This window comes from Taudactylus pleione, unplaced genomic scaffold (genome assembly GCF_031769625.1).
Source record: "Taudactylus pleione unplaced genomic scaffold, aTauple2 ptg000256l, whole genome shotgun sequence".
Taxonomy (NCBI): domain Eukaryota; kingdom Metazoa; phylum Chordata; class Amphibia; order Anura; family Myobatrachidae; genus Taudactylus; species Taudactylus pleione.
The window spans coordinates 3,764,847-3,783,512 of record NW_028284658.1 but is presented as its reverse complement, the minus strand read 5'-3'; the positions used below and the strand labels follow the sequence as shown (position 1 = coordinate 3,783,512).

The 18,666-nt window shown below is 40.5% G+C and overlaps 1 protein-coding gene across 1 annotated transcript; it reads right to left on the bottom strand.

The window, feature by feature from the left end:
* Nucleotides 1-7,800: 7,800 nt before the first annotated feature.
* On the bottom strand, nt 7,801-14,831 carry TGIF2 (TGFB induced factor homeobox 2). The gene is made up of 3 exons (XM_088480787.1): nt 14,754-14,831; nt 12,079-12,314; nt 7,801-9,716 (listed from the first exon to the last, which is right to left on the bottom strand). Exons 1-3 carry the CDS (start codon nt 14,767-14,769, stop codon nt 9,147-9,149), a joined length of 822 nt encoding a protein of 273 aa, XP_088336913.1. The 5' UTR covers nt 14,770-14,831; the 3' UTR covers nt 7,801-9,146.
* Nucleotides 14,832-18,666: the final 3,835 nt, after the last annotated feature.

Below are 18,666 nucleotides of genomic sequence, written 5' to 3'. Positions count from 1 at the left end.
CACATCACTGATTTTACCTCACCAGCTCAGATTTTGTTAAAATTTGGTATATGGAGAGTTTATAGGTAGTCTAAGAAAAATACAAAATATTATTTGAATATATTATGCTGTTTCCAAATTATGGCTATGAAAAGTTTTCAAAAATGTAAAATGCACAACCAGCATATTTTCAAATCGCCATAGCAGCTCTCCTAATTAAGCTTGAGAGGTGGGAGTGGTGTCCTTTTACTGTGTTTTTATGCCCTTTCCTTGATATACAACACAATAGGCTATGTGAGGAATAACTTTTTACAAATTCAAACTGAAATTTTTGATCATGATTATCTCAGAAGTGTGTTGACAAAAAAGTTCAAAAAAAATTTATGGAAATTGTCTATACTAATTGTTTGTCAAAATGTAAAAGTGGGCTCATAGTTAAAAAATATTTTAAAGCAAGGTAGTTCATTAAAAAAAAAAAAGCTGGGTATATTACAAGCAAGTAGTAATAGGTAATGATAGATTTGATGGCTTCATTAGTTTAATTATATAACTCAAGTTGAATAGAAATACTTGACATTGTATTAGTCAACAATGTTAGCTAAAGATAGTTTGACAATGCCTCAGTGGTTTTTAAAGTGTCATCAGGAGACATGACAAATTCTTACAGTTATTTGGTCGACTTTGCATAAGACATCTATTAGAGATATCCATAGTACATCAGGCTTCCTTGGATAGAAGAATGATGGTGAAGGTCCAGCTGGATGAAGGAAGGTCACTTTTAATTCGTCTTCATTCTGTCCATCACATAAGCAAACCACCATTTCTTATTATACACAACGGATATATAGCCATTTATTTGTGTCAACTGGAGTTTGTCTAGATTTTGTAACGAATACTGTAGATGTTGTAGCCTTAGCATGTACTTGTATCAACAGGTATAACAGCATGATACTGTTGTGTTCCCTGAATAGCTGAAACGATCATTCAAAAATGTTTCAGACTCAATATAGTCGTCTTGCATTGTGAACGTCAAATTAATTCCAGGTATATTTTCTACTGCCGATTCATAAAGTTGGGAGAGGCGTGAGGATTTGGTTCTCATATGGACGTTATAGGTTGGCTCTAGCTGCCAGTCTCTTGCCTGAGCCGCCAACTCCATTCCAGGGGGCTTTCCCATTCGCTGTGGCCGAAAAAAAAATCGAAGTCTAGCTTGTGACAACACAAGTTTGTGAAGTTTTACTTGCACAGATATGCTACAAACTGTCCTGCAATACTGAGCATGATTCCTGACCCTTGATTCATGAGAACAGTGATTCATGAGCATGATTTATAAACCATGCATTATTATTGAAAATCATTATTTTCTTGCAAGTATTGTTTTTAGTTAGTCATATAAGAACTTTTATAATTACAATATTTGAATTTTTGTAAATTCTCTTAATTATTTTTTGACAATCTACATGTGAGAAGAATATATAATATCTATATTATATATCCTCACATGTAGTTATTGACAAAAAGTAATTAAGAGAATTTACATTTAATTCAAATATTGAGTGCTGGGCTAATTTTAGTTGTTCAATCATAAAATTGGATTTAAAATGAAGTCCTAATATATATATTTTTTTTTTTCAAATGTAGTGCCTACTCCTGTTTAAAATTATTTTTAACTATGTACAAATTATCCTCCCACTTTTAAATTTTGAAAAACATTTAACATTAGTATAGAGTATTTCCAGGAATTTTTCATCAACTCACTTTTTGAGAATCATTAAAAATTTCAGTTTGAATTTGGAAAGTTTTTCCTCACAAAAACTATTGTGTTGTATATCATAGGAAAGGGCATGAAAAACACAGTAAAATGACACCACTCCCACCTGTCTAGCTTAATTAGGAGAGCATGCATTTTGTATATGGAGAGTATATATGTAGTCTAACAAAATCTGAGCTGGTGAGGTAAAATTTTAACAAAAAGTCTGTTGATTTGACACAGAATGGCCTGACCGGAAACCGAGTAGCCCTCCTGTCCCAACTGCTGCTACCTACAGTGCATGCTAGCAAAGTCAGAGAATGTACCGTCTTCTGGAAAGTTCTGCAGTTGTGGGGGAGACTGACAGACGATTCCACTTTTAAGCACCATCATGATCGGAACTTGCTGACACTGGCTAAAATTGACATTTAACCAATATTCTACTTGACATTACCAATGACTTTCAAAGTCCTGATATGACAGGATTTCAAATAGCATTGTTAATTTAGTAAGTAAATAAAACCTACAGTCAAGTGCGTACACACTGGGCGATATTACTGAGCGATTGCGTGATTACAACATCGTAATCGTGCACTTTTATGTCAGAAACGACCAGCGATGCTCGCTCCCGCTGGTCGTTTCCGGCAGAGGCCTGCATGTTCAGGCAATGGACAATCTGCCGATAAAGACAGATTGGCATGTACATGGAATGATGGACTGTGCCTGCACTGAACGACTGATCGTTCAGTGCAGACACTACAGGTGATCAAGAACGACGGTACGATTACGATGTCGTAATCGTACTATCTTTCCTGATCGCCCAGTGTGTATGCACCTTAAGGCTCTTTTAAAGAATGGTTGTAGCACTTTGAGTAAAACTATTGACAATCCCTTCCAAATGACTCTTAGGGGCATATTTACTAAAGTTCAGGTTTTTAGAAGTGGAGATGTTGCAGACAGCAACCAGATTCTAGTTAACATTTATCTAGCACCTTCTACAAGTTAAGTAGAATATGAGTGGTTGCTATGGGCAATATCTCCACTTCTAAAAACCTGCACTTTAGTAAATATACCCCCTAGAGCAGTGATTCCCAACCTCGGTCCTCAAGGCACACTAACAGTCCTGGTTTTGGTGATATCCATGCTAAAGCACAGATGGTTGAATCAAAATAACTGAGGTACTAATTAAGTTGCCTGTGCTTAAGTATGGCTATCCTTAAAACCTGGACTGTTAGTGTGCCTTGAGGACCGTGGTTGGGAACCCCTGCCCTAGAGAGTTGTAGAACATGAGACATATATCAGTTCAGTGCCTACAGTACTGCCGGGAGATAATTTACCACTGCTCTAGAACAGGGGTAAATTACCTCACATGGGGTAAAAAGGAAATTCCTGGGGGTAATGGATGGACAGCCGAGCATGCATATGAATCATTTTATGCATGCCCGTCTGTCCCTCCATTACTCCCGGCTGTGCTACAGGGAGGTTCTAAGCCAGACGCCCGCTGAGATGTTACCAGCGGGCGCCCAGCCCCTTCCCTGCAGCGCCGTGTTAGCCGGAGGCTGGAGTTCTCTTCTGAACTCCAGCTTCTGCACCTCCCCATGCACACTATGGGAGAGACGTCATGACGTCTCTCCCATAGTTCCGAGGAGCAGCCTCAGTAAGTGTTTTTTTTTTTTTTTTTTTTTGTACAAGCGGCACTACTATATGATTTCCTTCCTTTCAAATCAAGGGGGTAACGTCGGCATATCAATATATTTTGGAGTAGAAAAGTTCCCTGACCCCTGCTCTAGAAGTAATCTTTTTAAATATATAGTTATATCTACATTCAAGTATATGACTTGAGAATATATAGGAAAGACATGCAAAACACTTTTCTGAAGCTATATAAAACTTGGATACAACTGGTAGTAAAAAAATAAATAAATTAAAAAAAAAAGGCATTGTTTCACCCAACCATCATATTGTGCAAGCAATGACTATTTCAAACCCACAAGGTAAAGGGATAGCGGTCGATACATACATCGTACCAGTCAAAAGTTTAGACACACCTTCTCATTCAATGGTTTTTGTTAATTTACTATGTTGAAAATAATTTAAATACTGAAGACATCAAAACTATGAAAGAAAACATGAAATTATGTTGTAAACAAAAAAAGTGTTACGCAAATCAAACTATGTTTTATATTTTAGATTCCTCAAAGTAGCCCACTTTTGCTTGGATGACAGCTCTGCACACTCTTGGCATTCTCTCAATCAGCTTCATGCGGTAGTCTCCTGGAATGGTTTTCCAACAGTCTTGAAGGAGTTCCCAGAGGTGCTGAGCACTTGTTGGCCGATTTTCCATCACTCTGCGGTCCAACTCATCCCAAACCAGCTCAATTGTGTTTAGGTCGAGTGATCATGGAGGCCAGGTCATCTGACGCAGCACTCCATCACTTTCCTTCTTGGTCAGGTAGCCCTTACATAGCCTGGAGGTGTTTGGGGTCATTGTCTTGTTGAAAAACAAATGATGGTCACAGTAAGCGCAAACCAGATGGGATGGCATGGCGCTGCAGAATGCTGTGGTAGCCATGCTGGTTAAGTGTGCCTTGAATTTTGAATAAATCACCAACAAAGCACCCTCACACCTCCTCCATGCTTCACAGTGGGAACCACACATGCAGAAACCATCCGCCCACCTTCTTCACGTCTCACAAAGACACGGCGGTTGGAACCAAAAAATCTCAAATTTGGACTCATCAGACCAAAGTACAGATTGCCTCTGGTCTAATGACCATTCCTTGTGTTTCTTGGCCGAAACAATTCTCTTCTTCTTGTTGTTCATCCTTAGTGGCTTCTTCGCAGCAATACGACCATGAAGGCCTGATTCACGCAGTCTCCTCTGTACAGTTGATGTTAAGATTTGTCTGCTGCTTGAACTCTAGAGACCACATAAAGTCTTCACAATCTGAGGTGCTGTTAAGTAGCGGTTTCTGAGGCTGGTAACTAATGAACATATCCTCTGCAGCAGAGGTAACTCTTGGTCTTCCTTTCCTGGGGCGGTCCTCATGAGAGCCAGTTTCATCATAGCGTTTGATGGTTTTTGCAACTGCACTTGATAATACATTCAAAGTTCTTGAAATTTTCCATATCTAATGACCTTCATGTCTTAAATGAATGATGGACTGTCGTTTCTCTTTACTGAGTTTAGTGGTTCATGCCATAATATGGAGTACAATAGTAGTCAAATAGTGGTGTCATCTGTGTACTAACCCTACCTCTGCACAACACAACTGATAGTCTCAAACACATTAAGAAGGCCGGTAATTTCACAGATTGACTCTTGACAAGGCACACCTGTAAATTCAAAACCATTCCAGGAGACTACCTCATGAAGCCGATTGAGAGAATGCCAAGTGTGCAAAGCTGTCATCCAAGCAAAAGGGGGCTACTTTGAGGAATCTAAAATATAAAACATATTTTGATTTGTTTAACACGGTTTTGTTTACAACATAATTCCATATGTGTTCTTTCATAGTAAATTAATACTGAAGACATCAAAACTATGTTGAAACTAATTTCAATAAACAAAAACCATTGAATGAGAAGGTGTGTCCAAACTTTTGACTGGGACTGTGTGTGTGTGTGTGTGTGTATACATATATATATATATATAAAAAAAAAAAGTTTGACATGGTCATTAGGTCGATCATCATTCTAGCCACAAGTATTTAGTTTGACAGGGTTAAATGGTCAACATTTCACATGTCAACACTGTAATGTTGACTTTATTTATTTTAGCCTAACCGTAAAAATCATTAATGTGTCAACATGTTAAATGATGACCTTTTGACTGTGTCAACCAATTAACCCTAATATAAAAATGTATGTACCACCGCGCTCTATTGTTTCTTAGCAGCTCAATTAAGAGGTGAATCAATAAAATTAAAATTACTGTGCGCTATATGTGATGCAAATGATTTATGTGACACCTGTAAAGATAAAAATCAGTTTAAAAAAATTGTGTTTATAGCTCCTTCTGGAGAATTTGGTGGGTCCCATTGTTGAATATACTGGCACTCCCGCCTGCAAAAGTGCGTTGGAGGAGAAGGAGTGGCTGGTTTGAGGCAAGGGTAAGGTAGGGAGAGAGGCAACATCACTTTGCAGGTGGGAGTGCCAGTCCATTCAAAGGGACCCACCAAATTCTCCAGAAGGAGCTATAAACAAATTGCTTTAAACTAATTTTTATCTTTACAGGTGTCACATAAATCATTTGCATCACATATAGCACTCAGTATTTTTATTTTAACCAATTAACCCTGTTGAGCTAATACATGTATGACCATGTCAACCTTTTGACATTCAGAACCAGTCGATCCGTCAACCTTTTTAACCATACCTGTGTGAAAGGCGGTCAGTGACAAAGTTCTGTCATTCAGAAATCACTAATGGATTTTGACATTTCTCTGAATGTCCATCCCGTGGCAGCACTTTGGGTCAAACAAACAAACATACATGATATAGGCTATATATGCTTAGTTACAGAACATACATAAACTTAGTATCCTTGTTATCTTAAAACAACAGTGGCTCCTGAGTAAGACTGATCACTAAATGGATCTAACCCTGGCCCAGTCACACATTACCATTATTATGGCAAGCATATTTACACCTAATAAAAGGTCATAAGCACAGAAAAGAATATTCTTTTAAAGAGCTTTACATTTGAAATTAAAGTCTAAAGCATGACAGTTGGGAGAAGCCATTTCCTTTGCAAACCATAGCTGAGCAGTTTCTAGTGGGTGTCCATAGCTGCTTCAGTGAAAAATGCTCAAAACACAGGCTCACAGCCAAAGTAAAGTAAATTCGGAAGACTGGATGTGCTTTTAAAGTACCTCCTGTTGCAAAGTGTGAAATATTTTACATACGATTTGTGGGAAGAAAAGAAGGCAAGAAACAGCTTTTTGTATTATAGTTTTAGGTTTGTAAAATTAAATTTTTCATTTAATTTATGTACAGCAATATCTTCAATACTGGCGTTGTCAACATGGTACCTACATTTCATCCAACCACATTAAAAACAGTTGCTTAAAATAATGAGTAAAACAAATATTCAGAATTCACTTACAAAAGCTTCTCACTTTTAAAATGTACAAAGTAACAAGAAATTGATTTTGCAAGAGGTAAAAAAAAAAAACCATGTGCAAGGCACACATAAAAACATAACCACTACTCTTCACAATATAGAATAGGGAGATTGCACAGAAATAATTTTAAGATTTTTAGATTTATGAAATTTTATAAGAGGAGTTAATATAAAACGGTTTATGCATATTAGTAATCAGTGTCCCTAAGTTCTGCAAAATTGTAGTAATTCTAAAATTATAGGATCTCAACTGTTCAGTTTTGAAAATCCTTTGACCCGTCAAAAGAATATATTTAAAAAAAAAAAAAAAAATTTTTTTTAAAAAGAAATAAATAAAAAGCCACATGTGCAAGACACGCACATAACACATGTAATATAGGACACACATGACCTCCCCCAATATGTCACCATTAAAAATATACCATGGGGGAAGCTGGACATAGCCAACAGATTGTTTTTTTTTTTAAGTTTTCTACATTATGATAATTTGTAGGAAAAGGCGCTAAGGAATACAATTGTATATAGGGGAGAATTAAATTCAGCGCAAGTTTGTTAAGCTCCCAGCATGAGTGTCTTCAGCTATTCACATGCTTGAGCTGCAATTCTGCAACTAATGGATTCCTGCTCACACCATCCTGAGGTGCGAGAAGAAATCCGCACTAACATGCGGTAACGGCATCATGACCTACACTTTAGTTGATGGAGTTTACTGTGACTAAGCCCCGGGCACTCAAACTCACGCGGAATGAAATCTCCCCCCCCCCCCCATTATTATCAAAGTAGCACCAAGTTCTGAAACATTGTAGTAATTAGCCTTGGCATTCTAGCATAGCTCCAATTTTGAAAATTCTATGACCTATCAAATAACATTTCCCCTCCCCACACCCAAGAGTCCTTTCACACATGTAGCAATTTAGCCTGAATGACCAGGTTATAAAAGCACATGAAATAAATGTATTAATGCACATATTTAAAGGAAAAAAATTATAATAATAATCATTTCAGTTAAATACTGGATAGGCAAGTCACACAATACAGCTTGTAGTAGGTACACTAGTTGGAAAGCAGTATCCTTTATTACATTGCCAAGAAAGAATGCATTAGTCATAAAATGGCATTGTTTACCCATTATAACTAAAGTGCATCTTTTACAATGCATTTTGTCCCTAAAGATACATATTTATGTAACTTGTGAAAGGGTTCATAGATAAATCCATGTACCTTTACCAACCCACATTATGCTGGTGGAACTGGCTGCAAAAACTACACAGGAGAATTGAGGTTCATGTAAATATTGCGCCATCTAGTGGTTTACTGGGGAATGATAAGACTAATAATACACTAAAATCTAACCCAGTTATAAAGAATAAGCTCTTGAATGTAGACATGCTCACAGTTTAACTGACCAAGTGTAATGGTATAAAAATACAATTCAAACTAATACTGTCTTATCTCTTAAAAAAAAAAAATGGCACTAAACAGCAACATGCTGCAGAGCCGTACAGGAAGAAAATATAAAATATACGTAACCACAAACCCTGCCACAACCCTATGAAAATACTTGACGCTTTGTGACCATATAACAGCAATTAACATTCACAGTTTCAAAGTACATAAATCAGAAAAGAATTTTAAGTAAACACAGTGTCACGAAGGAAGCTCAGTTAATGAGAATGAGTTGCCCCTCCTCCCCACCAAACACTTGAACAACCAAGCAGCAATGCAAGATGCTGGGCAAGTCCGAGAAGGATGAAAAATTGTTCTGTGCAAGTCACCTTCTCCAGAAGCCAGCTGTAGTGATACTCCTATTCATTGCTGAGTGACCTTTGGTCATTGTAACGATAAAGTGCAGAGGGGGGTAGCAGCATATTTGAAGAACACTGTGCTGAAAGGTTCAGTTAATATGGCCACCCCACCCATAGTGTCTCAAGGTGCCCATTTGCCATCATATAAATTCCAACTACAAAATAAAAAGCAGTTGGGGGATTTGATACCAAATGTAAACAGCATAAGTACTGGAAGTCCATAAAAAACAAAAACCTATGACCTTGTCTCTTTGCAAAGAGCCCCCAAATCAAAGATGGGGGGGGTTGTGCATTCTTTGCAGAGTTAAAATGGGTAGGTTCCATTTTGGTCTAGCCTTCCCTTGTGGTCTTCATTAGATCTCTAAATAAAAAAAAAAATAAGTAAAAAAAATAAAAGTCAATTCCAACTCCAGGAAATGGTTGAACAATCTGGGAGTTAGGGAAACAAAAACCCAGAATACAGCTGTGTTAAGAGGTTTTACAGGGTTTAACATTGTTCCTCCTTAATGGAATACGAAGCTTGTAGGGAATTCAGGGCACAACGAGCGGCCTCGCGCCTAGCCTCTTCAGCCTCCATTTCAGCTATGCATTGTGTAGCCACATGTGCCAGGATCTGCAATCTGCTGATGTTTGCACCTTCAACATCGCAAGTCGGAGAGGAAGATGAGGGCATTTGTCCAAACTCAGCGGAGAAGAAACTGCGTTTGTTGGGCAGCTCTGCTGACGAGCCACCTTCTTCAGCCTTCATGGTGGGTGTCACTTTCTGCATTACAAGCTCATGACTGACCGTGGCAAGAGCATGAATGGGGTGCCTGAAGGGGTAAATCAGAGGCAGTATACCAGAAGCCATAGGGGGAACAACCAACATACTAGGAATTGTATTGTGTTCCATTTGTGTAATTGAAGGGAACTCAATCGCTGTATGCAGAACAGGTGTAGGGGACTCAGGCGTCTTGTTTCCCTTTCGAGAGATGGTATACTGGTTGGGATCTTTTCCGTCCTTGCGGAGCATATCGGGTAATATTCGCCGGCGGGCATTAATAAACCAGTTGCAAATCTGCAGACATGAAAAAGGAGTTTAGTACCTGAACAAAGTTTACAAGTCAACATATGCTGTCCTAGTGTCTTATTTCCAATACAATAATAAATATGCATAATTAGTCCACACTAGTGGTTCCCAAACTGGGTGCCATAGGGCACTTGCAGGAATGCCACAGATTTGTGATCCAGGACCAAATTAAATAGTGTACTTAATCGAAAGAGCTCTGAGTCCTCTTGGGGAAAACCGCTATATAAATAAACTTTATTAAACTTAGGTGCCTATGTATCAAGCTTTTTTATTTCATACATTTATGTAGAAACTGCAGTTTCTACATAAATGTATGAATGACTACTATGTACCAATAGCACACTGCAGGAGATTGCACTAACTAGCACTTTGATGTAGATTTCTGTGAAATGTCAGCTTCCCCAGAGAAGTCCTTCACAAACGTGAAAGACTTCTACAAAATGCTGGAGATATAACTCATAGGGACAGTAGTTAACGCAACCGCTGTCCTTGTGAGTTTCCCATAGTACATATGGGGATATTTTCATAAAAAATTCAAATATCCACTGCGAAAACAGATTTTTAATAATCGTGGCAGTTCCGTGATTATTATTATATAGGCCCCTTATCCTTAAATTATCCTCTTTGGAGTCAAATGCATGTACTTTATATCAAAAGATATAAACAGTGTGCTGCACTCTAGAGCGCAGCACACTGTTTATATGTTTTGCAATTTTGGTTAGGTTGGTCACCTATATGTACAGCAGCTCACCATAACAATTAATATTCTCCATTCACACTGTCTATAAACTAAGGGCGCAGGTATAACATCCTTTGTTATGTACATTATAGACTGTATATCTCTCCTATAGCAAAGTTTTGCACCTTCAACAGCAGAACTTGGCTTTAATTGTTCCCAGCCCCACATGATGCAGAAGAATGAATGGACCACTGTGGTCCTAGCACTTTTCATACTACTAATTTACAAATGTGGAGCTCAACTCCAAGTTGCAGTTTAAAAAACAAAAGCTGTCTGGTAATTGTGGGCTACATGCAAAAGCGGGCATTATTCCCTGCATGGAAATATAAATGCATTGCATCCCTTGCATGGTAACATGGTTTGTCCTGGAGGAAAAGCCTTTTTTATTTTTGCGCTTTGTTCCCAGCTCACAGTGTGGAACGATGAAGCAGAATTGGAACTTGAAGACCGTACACCATAACTTTACTTACACCTCTGCAAAACTGCCTGTTACATCACAAAACTACATAAATTAATTAAGAGGGGGAAAAATAAAAACCCGCACTAGTTCTTGACTAAAACCCCTAAATGTGGTTACATCTTTCAGATACAAGCATCTCCTTAGATTATCCGGAAAATATATTTCTATCAGTTGTTCCCAAACTCTGTCCCCAAGGCACCCTAACAGTCCAACTTTTAAGGATATCCATCTTTAATCACAGTTATCTCCATTTGATTATACCATCTATGCACAAGCATGGATTTCCTTAAAATGCCCTCGTGCAATTTTAAATACCTTGCATTTCTTCTGGCTAATGCTGGGTATACACTCTACAATTATCTGTCAGATATCTGTCAAATCCATCTGGTGGGAAGGAAAATCTGGTTCATTTTCTAGCGTTTGGGAGCAAATTTCTGTTATTTGCTCCCATACATTACCAGCTTTTTCTTCCCACCAGACAGATTGGACAGATAATTGCATAGTGTATACCCAGCATTAGAGGTTCCCAAACTTGGTGCTCAAGGCACCAACGGTCCAGGTTTTAAAGATGATAATGCTTGGGTGCAGGTGACTTAATTAGTACCTCAGTCTTTTGATTTAACCATCTGAATTAAACTATGGATATCCTTAAAACATGGACCGTTAGAGTGCCTTGAGGACAGAGTTTGGGAACCTCTGTTCTGCTTATTCATGTGCTTTTTAGTTCCATCATAGAGTAATTTATGCTAATTGCCCTGTGATATACCAATGGCGCAACAGCAGCTCTATACTGTACTCTGGGGGAACAAATACTGAAATTCACACCAGTGCATCTCAAATCTAGTTCACAAGACACACAAAGTGCATGTTTTCCAGGTCACAGAATCACAAGTGAAATAATAACCTGTGAATCTTTTAAAAATGTGTCAGGCGGTAATGACTACACTTGTGCTCCTGCTAGGAGATATAGAAAATATGCACCATCTGTCCTGCAGACTGGATTTGAGATGCGTTGATTCACACAAATAAATGTGTGTATTTCTTGATGTAAAAGTTGAACAATGGATGTCCCAGTTTTATTCCACTATGAAAAAAAAAATCCCATTGTAATAAACACTGGTCCCAGCACACACACATTCCAAGCTACATACCTGCAGCACAGTGAGGTGAGTTTGTCCAGACAAAATAGTTTTCTCTGCCTCGGATGGATAGGCATTGTGGCGGTGTTCATATAGCCAATCACGCAGGATTTTCACAGACTCTTTGGGAAGATTTCCTCTGCGTTTCCTTTTAGAGCCAGGCACTTCCAACTCCACACTGCTGTCATCTTCCCCAACATCACTGTCAGTCTTGGGGACAGATTCAATTTCCTCTATCAAGTCTGGTCCTATGACATAAATCACATTAGTTAAGTTTGTGGATATGGTTACCCAAAGAAGTGCATATGGGGTAAACACCACATTACCCATCACTATCCATAATGCCGTTTGCTCCAAACTCCGGAGGGCAAAGCTTTCCAGAGCTTGTTCCCGTTAAGCATCGTGCTGCCTAATAGAAGTCTATGGGCTTTTAATCTGAGTTTTCCTAGAGAGGAGTCCAATAGGATCCCTCCCAGGGTCCCCTGTGGCTCGCTCACCAGCAGGACTCCCAGGTTATAAACCCGGAAGTCCCACACCAATATGGATAGCTCTCATCGGCAGCTGGGTCCTTTGCTTAGATCTTTATGCATACAGCGTTACTAAACGTCGGTGTGCATCGCATCCAAAATGCAATACTTGATATATCCTGCCCCTTGTGTTTTACTACTGTAGAAGCTTTAGGAAGTGTAGCTATTTTGAGAAGTATACAAATAATCAAGAAAATACACCCAATCAATTTACAAGGAAAGAGTGACATCATTGGGGCATAAGGTAAAGAGATTACACCTTCGTGAACATTGGTTTGGAATGGCTGCAGCCACTGGGTGAGGGGCATACATTGGAGCACAGCATGTTCCTCTCTAGTCTATAGATAGCCATCAACATTGTTTGTTTGCCCCAGGAAGAGGACTGCACACCTTTTGTCTTACTAGCATTTATTAACACATTCCTCTTCTCACCTCTTCCCATTCCCAACACTCCCTCCCCCATTTTACTACTAGTGGCAGACTCTCAGCAGGACCATTTGAGAACTTCAGAATAAATGCAACTTTAAATTAGATTTGTCACAGTGTTTAGCAGTAAACTTCAAAAAGTTTTCTTCCCTATCATACAGCCCATATTTAATGGGTCACTTAAGCCAAGAAATGTTTTTTTCTTCATTTGCAAATTTACCAATTTGTTATTGTATACTACATGCTCAGATAACACCCCCACCCGCTACCCCAGGAAAACAATAAATGTTTCAAAGCAGAAACAAAAAAAATGGGACATATTGTAACAAATAGGATTTGTTTTGGCACTTGAAACCTTTACAATTATATGCATACAATACAATAGGATTAAGACCCCCCAGCCTGTGATTGTTCCAATGTTGGGAAAAAAAACCCTCTACAACTTCTCCCTCCAAAACAAGCAGAATAGAACAAGGTCCTTCCCACCAACCCAGAGCAAATGGATGTTCCTCACCCCCCTCCTCTTCCCGAAGCAGCAGCACTGGATGGGGGAGGTGGGCTGCGTACGTGCACAGGGCATGGCCATGTGGACACAGGACTTACTACCAATTACCTGCTGGAAGAAGCCCCTGTGGAAATTACAGCATGTCAACACATTCTCAACCTCTTACGTTATATCTCATCTCCCTCACTTCTTACATTAAATCTCATCTTCCCTACCTCTGTCTGACACACCGAGTAATCCTCCCCGTCACACACATATCACAATGAGGACAAGGAATGGAACCTCCTGAGTGTTGCAGCAGAACACAGTGCCCACAGTCAGTGACTCCTCCAGGTTACACACAGTGCCCACAGTCAGTGACTCCTCCAGGTTACACACAGTGCCCACAGTCAGTGACTCCTCCAGGTTACACACAGTGCCCACAGTCAGTGACTCCTCCAGGTTACACGTGCACACACACAGAAGTTAGCAGTGTTACACCGGACACACACAGAGAGAGACAAGTGCATCTAGCTACACTCCCGGCCCTAACACCAGCCCTGGGGAGATAGGAGCATTAGGTAGCAATCAGTGTAGTGTGAGGAATGAACGTGCAGCTGCCGCTGGGGACAAAGGCAGATACGCACATGGCAGCCTGGGCATCCCTAACTGTGCCCATCCTCAAACTGCAACATAACCCATCACCCGTCTCATACTCACTGATCACTTCCATGCTGGGGAGGGGGTACTGCTGGTGCAGGGTCCCCGGAACTCCTACAAAGTAAAGTTCTCCTCACTGACAGACAGACAGACTGGTGTTTCTTTGTTTCAAAGAGAAACAGGAACTTCTGTGCGTCCCCCTCCTCCCCCCTCCCTTTCCCTCCAGCTGTCACTTCATACTCTAGTCCCACTCACACAGCCAGAGTCCCATTCATACACAGCAGCCCCCCAGCCCGCCTGGCCAGGTACAGGGTGCCCGGCGCGGAGTGAGAGCACCGGGCACTAACTTATGGGGCAGAAAGTTTCCGTAGTGTGGTCTTTGTTCCTCTGATTGCGGGACAGGTTATTATTACTATAGTACGATGCTGCCGGATGGGGCGCACATGAGCTCCTGGTGGGTGTAATTAGCAGAGTTTAAACGAGGTGGGAGCACAACACACAGGCTAGAGAGATAGGAGAGACTACAGCACCAGCCCCAGCTGCCACACACACACTGATCCCCAGTCCCAGCATGTGCAATAGACACTTACTTGCAAGGCCGTTCATGATGCCGCTCCGTGTTACCTGTGCCCAGGTGCGAGTCCGGTACCACGATCTGTATCTGCTGCTGTAGGTGACGGATACTTTTTAGTAGTTTAGTTTGTGACAGATATACCCCCTCCCTCTCCGTGCCTGTGACAGGGAGGGGCGCTGTTTGAATGGAGATCCCTGATTGGCCGCGGTGTTGGGGGGGATGAAAGACAGAGTCAGGTTTCTGTCACTTGTTGTCTTGTGAATTAAACTTCTTTTCTTATTTAATTAACTTTAGCAATATCCATTTTAGTGGTGTGAATGGCCTAACCCAGTCTGTTCTGGCCGTTCCTTATTGTTATGGTAAATGGCTATGGTGGCCGGTCTCCCCTTGTCTCAGCATCAGAGAGGAGCAGGGATTATTCCCGCCACACACAAACACACATAGATCACACAGAACATGGATGTCACCCATCAGTCCAGTTATGGCTGAGAACACAGGCTGCTGCAGTGATACAGAGTCAGACTCCATTCTGCTTTATGTAGATTAGTATCACTAAATCCACTTTTGGATATGATTACAAAAGAACTTTGTTCTACAATTAAAAAAAAATGGAATTACCTGTCTAATGTCCTAGTATTTATCTGCATTTTTTTATGGCCACAGACAGACATTTGGCTTCATATTTTACAGTGGGCTTCTGCTTTATGTACTATGTAAAGCACTGCAGACCCCTTGTAGCACCATATAAATAAAGGATATATATATATATATATATATATATACCAACAATATAATTGTCCAGTGCAAAGTATAATACTCATATATTTTAGATCACGCAGTAGAGCATCATGGGGTATACGTATTAATAATCGTGGTGCTGCCGTGATTACTAGTGGTCATAGTATCAGGAGATAGTTTCATTTTTAATTAAAATATCCCAGCTATGTACAAAGTGGAGTTCGCAGGGTCAGTGGTTGCGGTAACCGCTGTCTCCACGAGTTATATCCCCGGCAAATTGTGGAACCTTTTCACAGAAGTGAAAGACTTCCCCGCGGGAAGCTGACACTGCGCATGCGCACAGTGTCCGTTTCCGGAGCCAGCCGGGGGCTGTGAGCGAGAGATCGAAAGAGCTTTCTCCTGCCCCTGGAGCTTCCATAGGCTCAAAGCAGTTTATTTTTATTATTATTATTATTATTATTATCCTTTATATGGTGCCACAAGGGTTCCGCAGCGCCTTACAGTGTACATAAACAAATGAGCACACAAGAAAACAGTTATTAACAGTACAAACAATGCAGGACAGATACATGATTAATACATTGCTGCATAACAATTAGATAAGCAGCATGGTGTCGGCAACCAAGGCTGGGGTACTGTTGTATATTAAAGTTTAATCAAGTGAAGGAGAAGCACATGAGGGAAGAGGGCCCTGCTCGTGAGAGCTTACATTCTAAAGGGAGGGTGCAGACAGACAGGAGTGACACAGATGGGCTGGATACAGGGTGACAGTAATATAACATTTATGGTTTACACCATCTTCGCTTTTTGGAGTTTAGTACATAGGGGTCAGATCGTAGTCCCCATTGATAACAATGGGGATTGCGAGCTGCAGCGCTTATTAGCTCTTTGCCGGTGATTTCTGTGAAATCTGCATTGTGCTTTTAGTACATAACCACAATACATAAAATTATGAAGAAACTGCAGTTTCTGCATACTTTTATGTAAAAAAACAGCTTGATAAATCCCCTGTAAAGGCTGGTATCCACTACCCGATTAAACAGAGCGATTGAACGATAACGACATCGTTATCGTTCAATAGTTTGTTAATCGGGCACAAATCGGTCAGCTTAATGTAAAAAATGACCAGCGATGCACGCGCTCCCGCTGGTTGTTTTTTACATCTATCATCGCCCGAACATACTGGTCAATCTGCCGATAACGACAGATTGGCCATGTTCGGGATGAGGTACTGTACCTACACTGAACGACTGATCGTTCAGTGTAGGCACAGCACAGACTGTGAAACACCTGCACAATTGCAAACCAGGGCAGATATAAATAAACAGAGGCTTTAGATTACATATATTGCACATTGCTTTACAAATTATAACAGCTTCTAGATGGAGTCTACAAACTTAGTTAACAATGCTGGATGTACTAAAATCTGATTAAATTGTGATTTTAGCAGTCGAGTCAACTGCAAACTTTGGTCACAGTGGCCGCGTTTCAATTCAAAGCGATGCTGAATAGCCCAGGAGGGAACTACCGGAGCTATTTAATTCAATGCGATGTTTAACTTTGGTGGGAAGCTGTTAAGTCAGAGAGTGCCAGTTTTCGCGACTTAACCTAGGTGTTTAGTCGAGAGAACCGGCATTCTCCGACTAAAGTGCCGTCCGCGAGGCTGTTGGTGCTTACCCAAGCCGGCAAAAAGCACGGTGGCTGGCACTGGCACTTTAGTCGGATTTCTCCTCACACCCTCAGGAGGGTGCGAGAAGAATTCCTTTAGTTGGATCAAACATCGCGCTGAATTGAATAGCTCCGGGAGCTCTCTCCCGGGGCTATTCAGCATCGCTTTGAATTGAATTCGCAGCCAATGGCTAATTCGAGCATAATATCCATAATATGAATATTGATGCAAATGTGGTTTACACTTGGCTGGTATTTTACTAGGAGACTATGGGGCACAGTCAATTAGCCCCAGGGTTGTCCCTGTGACTAATTGGCGTGCCAGCAATTCAATTGCCCGGGAGTCCCCGCAACCGGACTTTACCTCGCAGCTCCTGGTGGTGCGATGTAAAATCCACGCTAATACATCCCAATCGGCCTCCCGCAGTTGGACTTTACCTCGCAGCTCCTGGTGATGTGAGGTAAAATCCACATTAATACATCCCAATCGGCCTCGCGTGTGGGGAAAAACACATTGATTCTGCAGTTTACGTGGAATCAAAATGTTTACACGCATGAGTCCCAATTTTACGGCGCGGGGGAAAAGGCTATTTAATTGAATAGCTTTTCCCCACGGATTTTGGATGCCAATTAGTCGCGGGGACAACCCCGCCGCTAATTGAATCTGCCCTTAAGGATGGAGAAAGTATCTATGCCACGGTATTTGAATTTAGTACAACTTCACAACTGCAGTAAAAAATATTACACAATAGGGGATAAATTTACTAAGATGAGAGTTTTTAGAAATGTAGATGTTGCCCATAGCAACCAATCAGATTTTAGCTATTATCTTCTAGAAGGTGCTAGTTAACTGTTAAGTAGAATCTGATTGGTTGCTATGGGCAACATCTCCACTTCTAAAAACTCTCATCTTAGTAAATTTACCCCTATATATCTGATTCCTATGGTGTTAATCACATGACAAACAAATACGATGAACATGAATTTAACAGACCTTGGATTTATACTAGTGGTATTACATATACAGTAGGAAATTCATATTAGTGACAGTTAGTACTACACCGTCACACGGTTAAACCAGACTTTAGTATAATCTGCTTGATTAGATAGACACATCCTGCTTAGCCATAGCCATAGCATATAGGGGAAAAAATAGAAACTGTATGTCAATTTTTTCTCAGGTTTAGACCATGATTGTCTTGCAGGTTGTCCTGGGTGGGTAGAAGGCTGTCTACACAGATGTTTTTTGGACATTGATCTACTGTACGAGGTCTGTCTAAAAAGTTTGGTGAATGGTCTGATATATCTGTATGCAACGCTTGCAAGAGGGTTGCTCATGCACGCTGACATACATGGACATGTTTGTACCTTCCCGTAGTCGGGGTTTGCCCGAGGCCGCAATCGCGCTGCCATTGCATTCATTTCAACAGAGTTTCCCGAGCAATGTGTGTCGAACAGCAATGGAGCAACGACACAACATTCTGCTTCAAATTGGGTAAATCGGCAACGGAGACGCACATAAT

What these genes read in the sequence shown, in the direction of transcription:
- TGIF2 (XM_088480787.1), bottom strand. An exon ending in CTCACCTCACTGTGCTGCAG is followed by an intron (nt 9,717 to 12,078) that starts GTATGTAGCTTG and finishes TCATGTCTGCAG; the next exon opens with ATTTGCAACTGGTTTATTAA.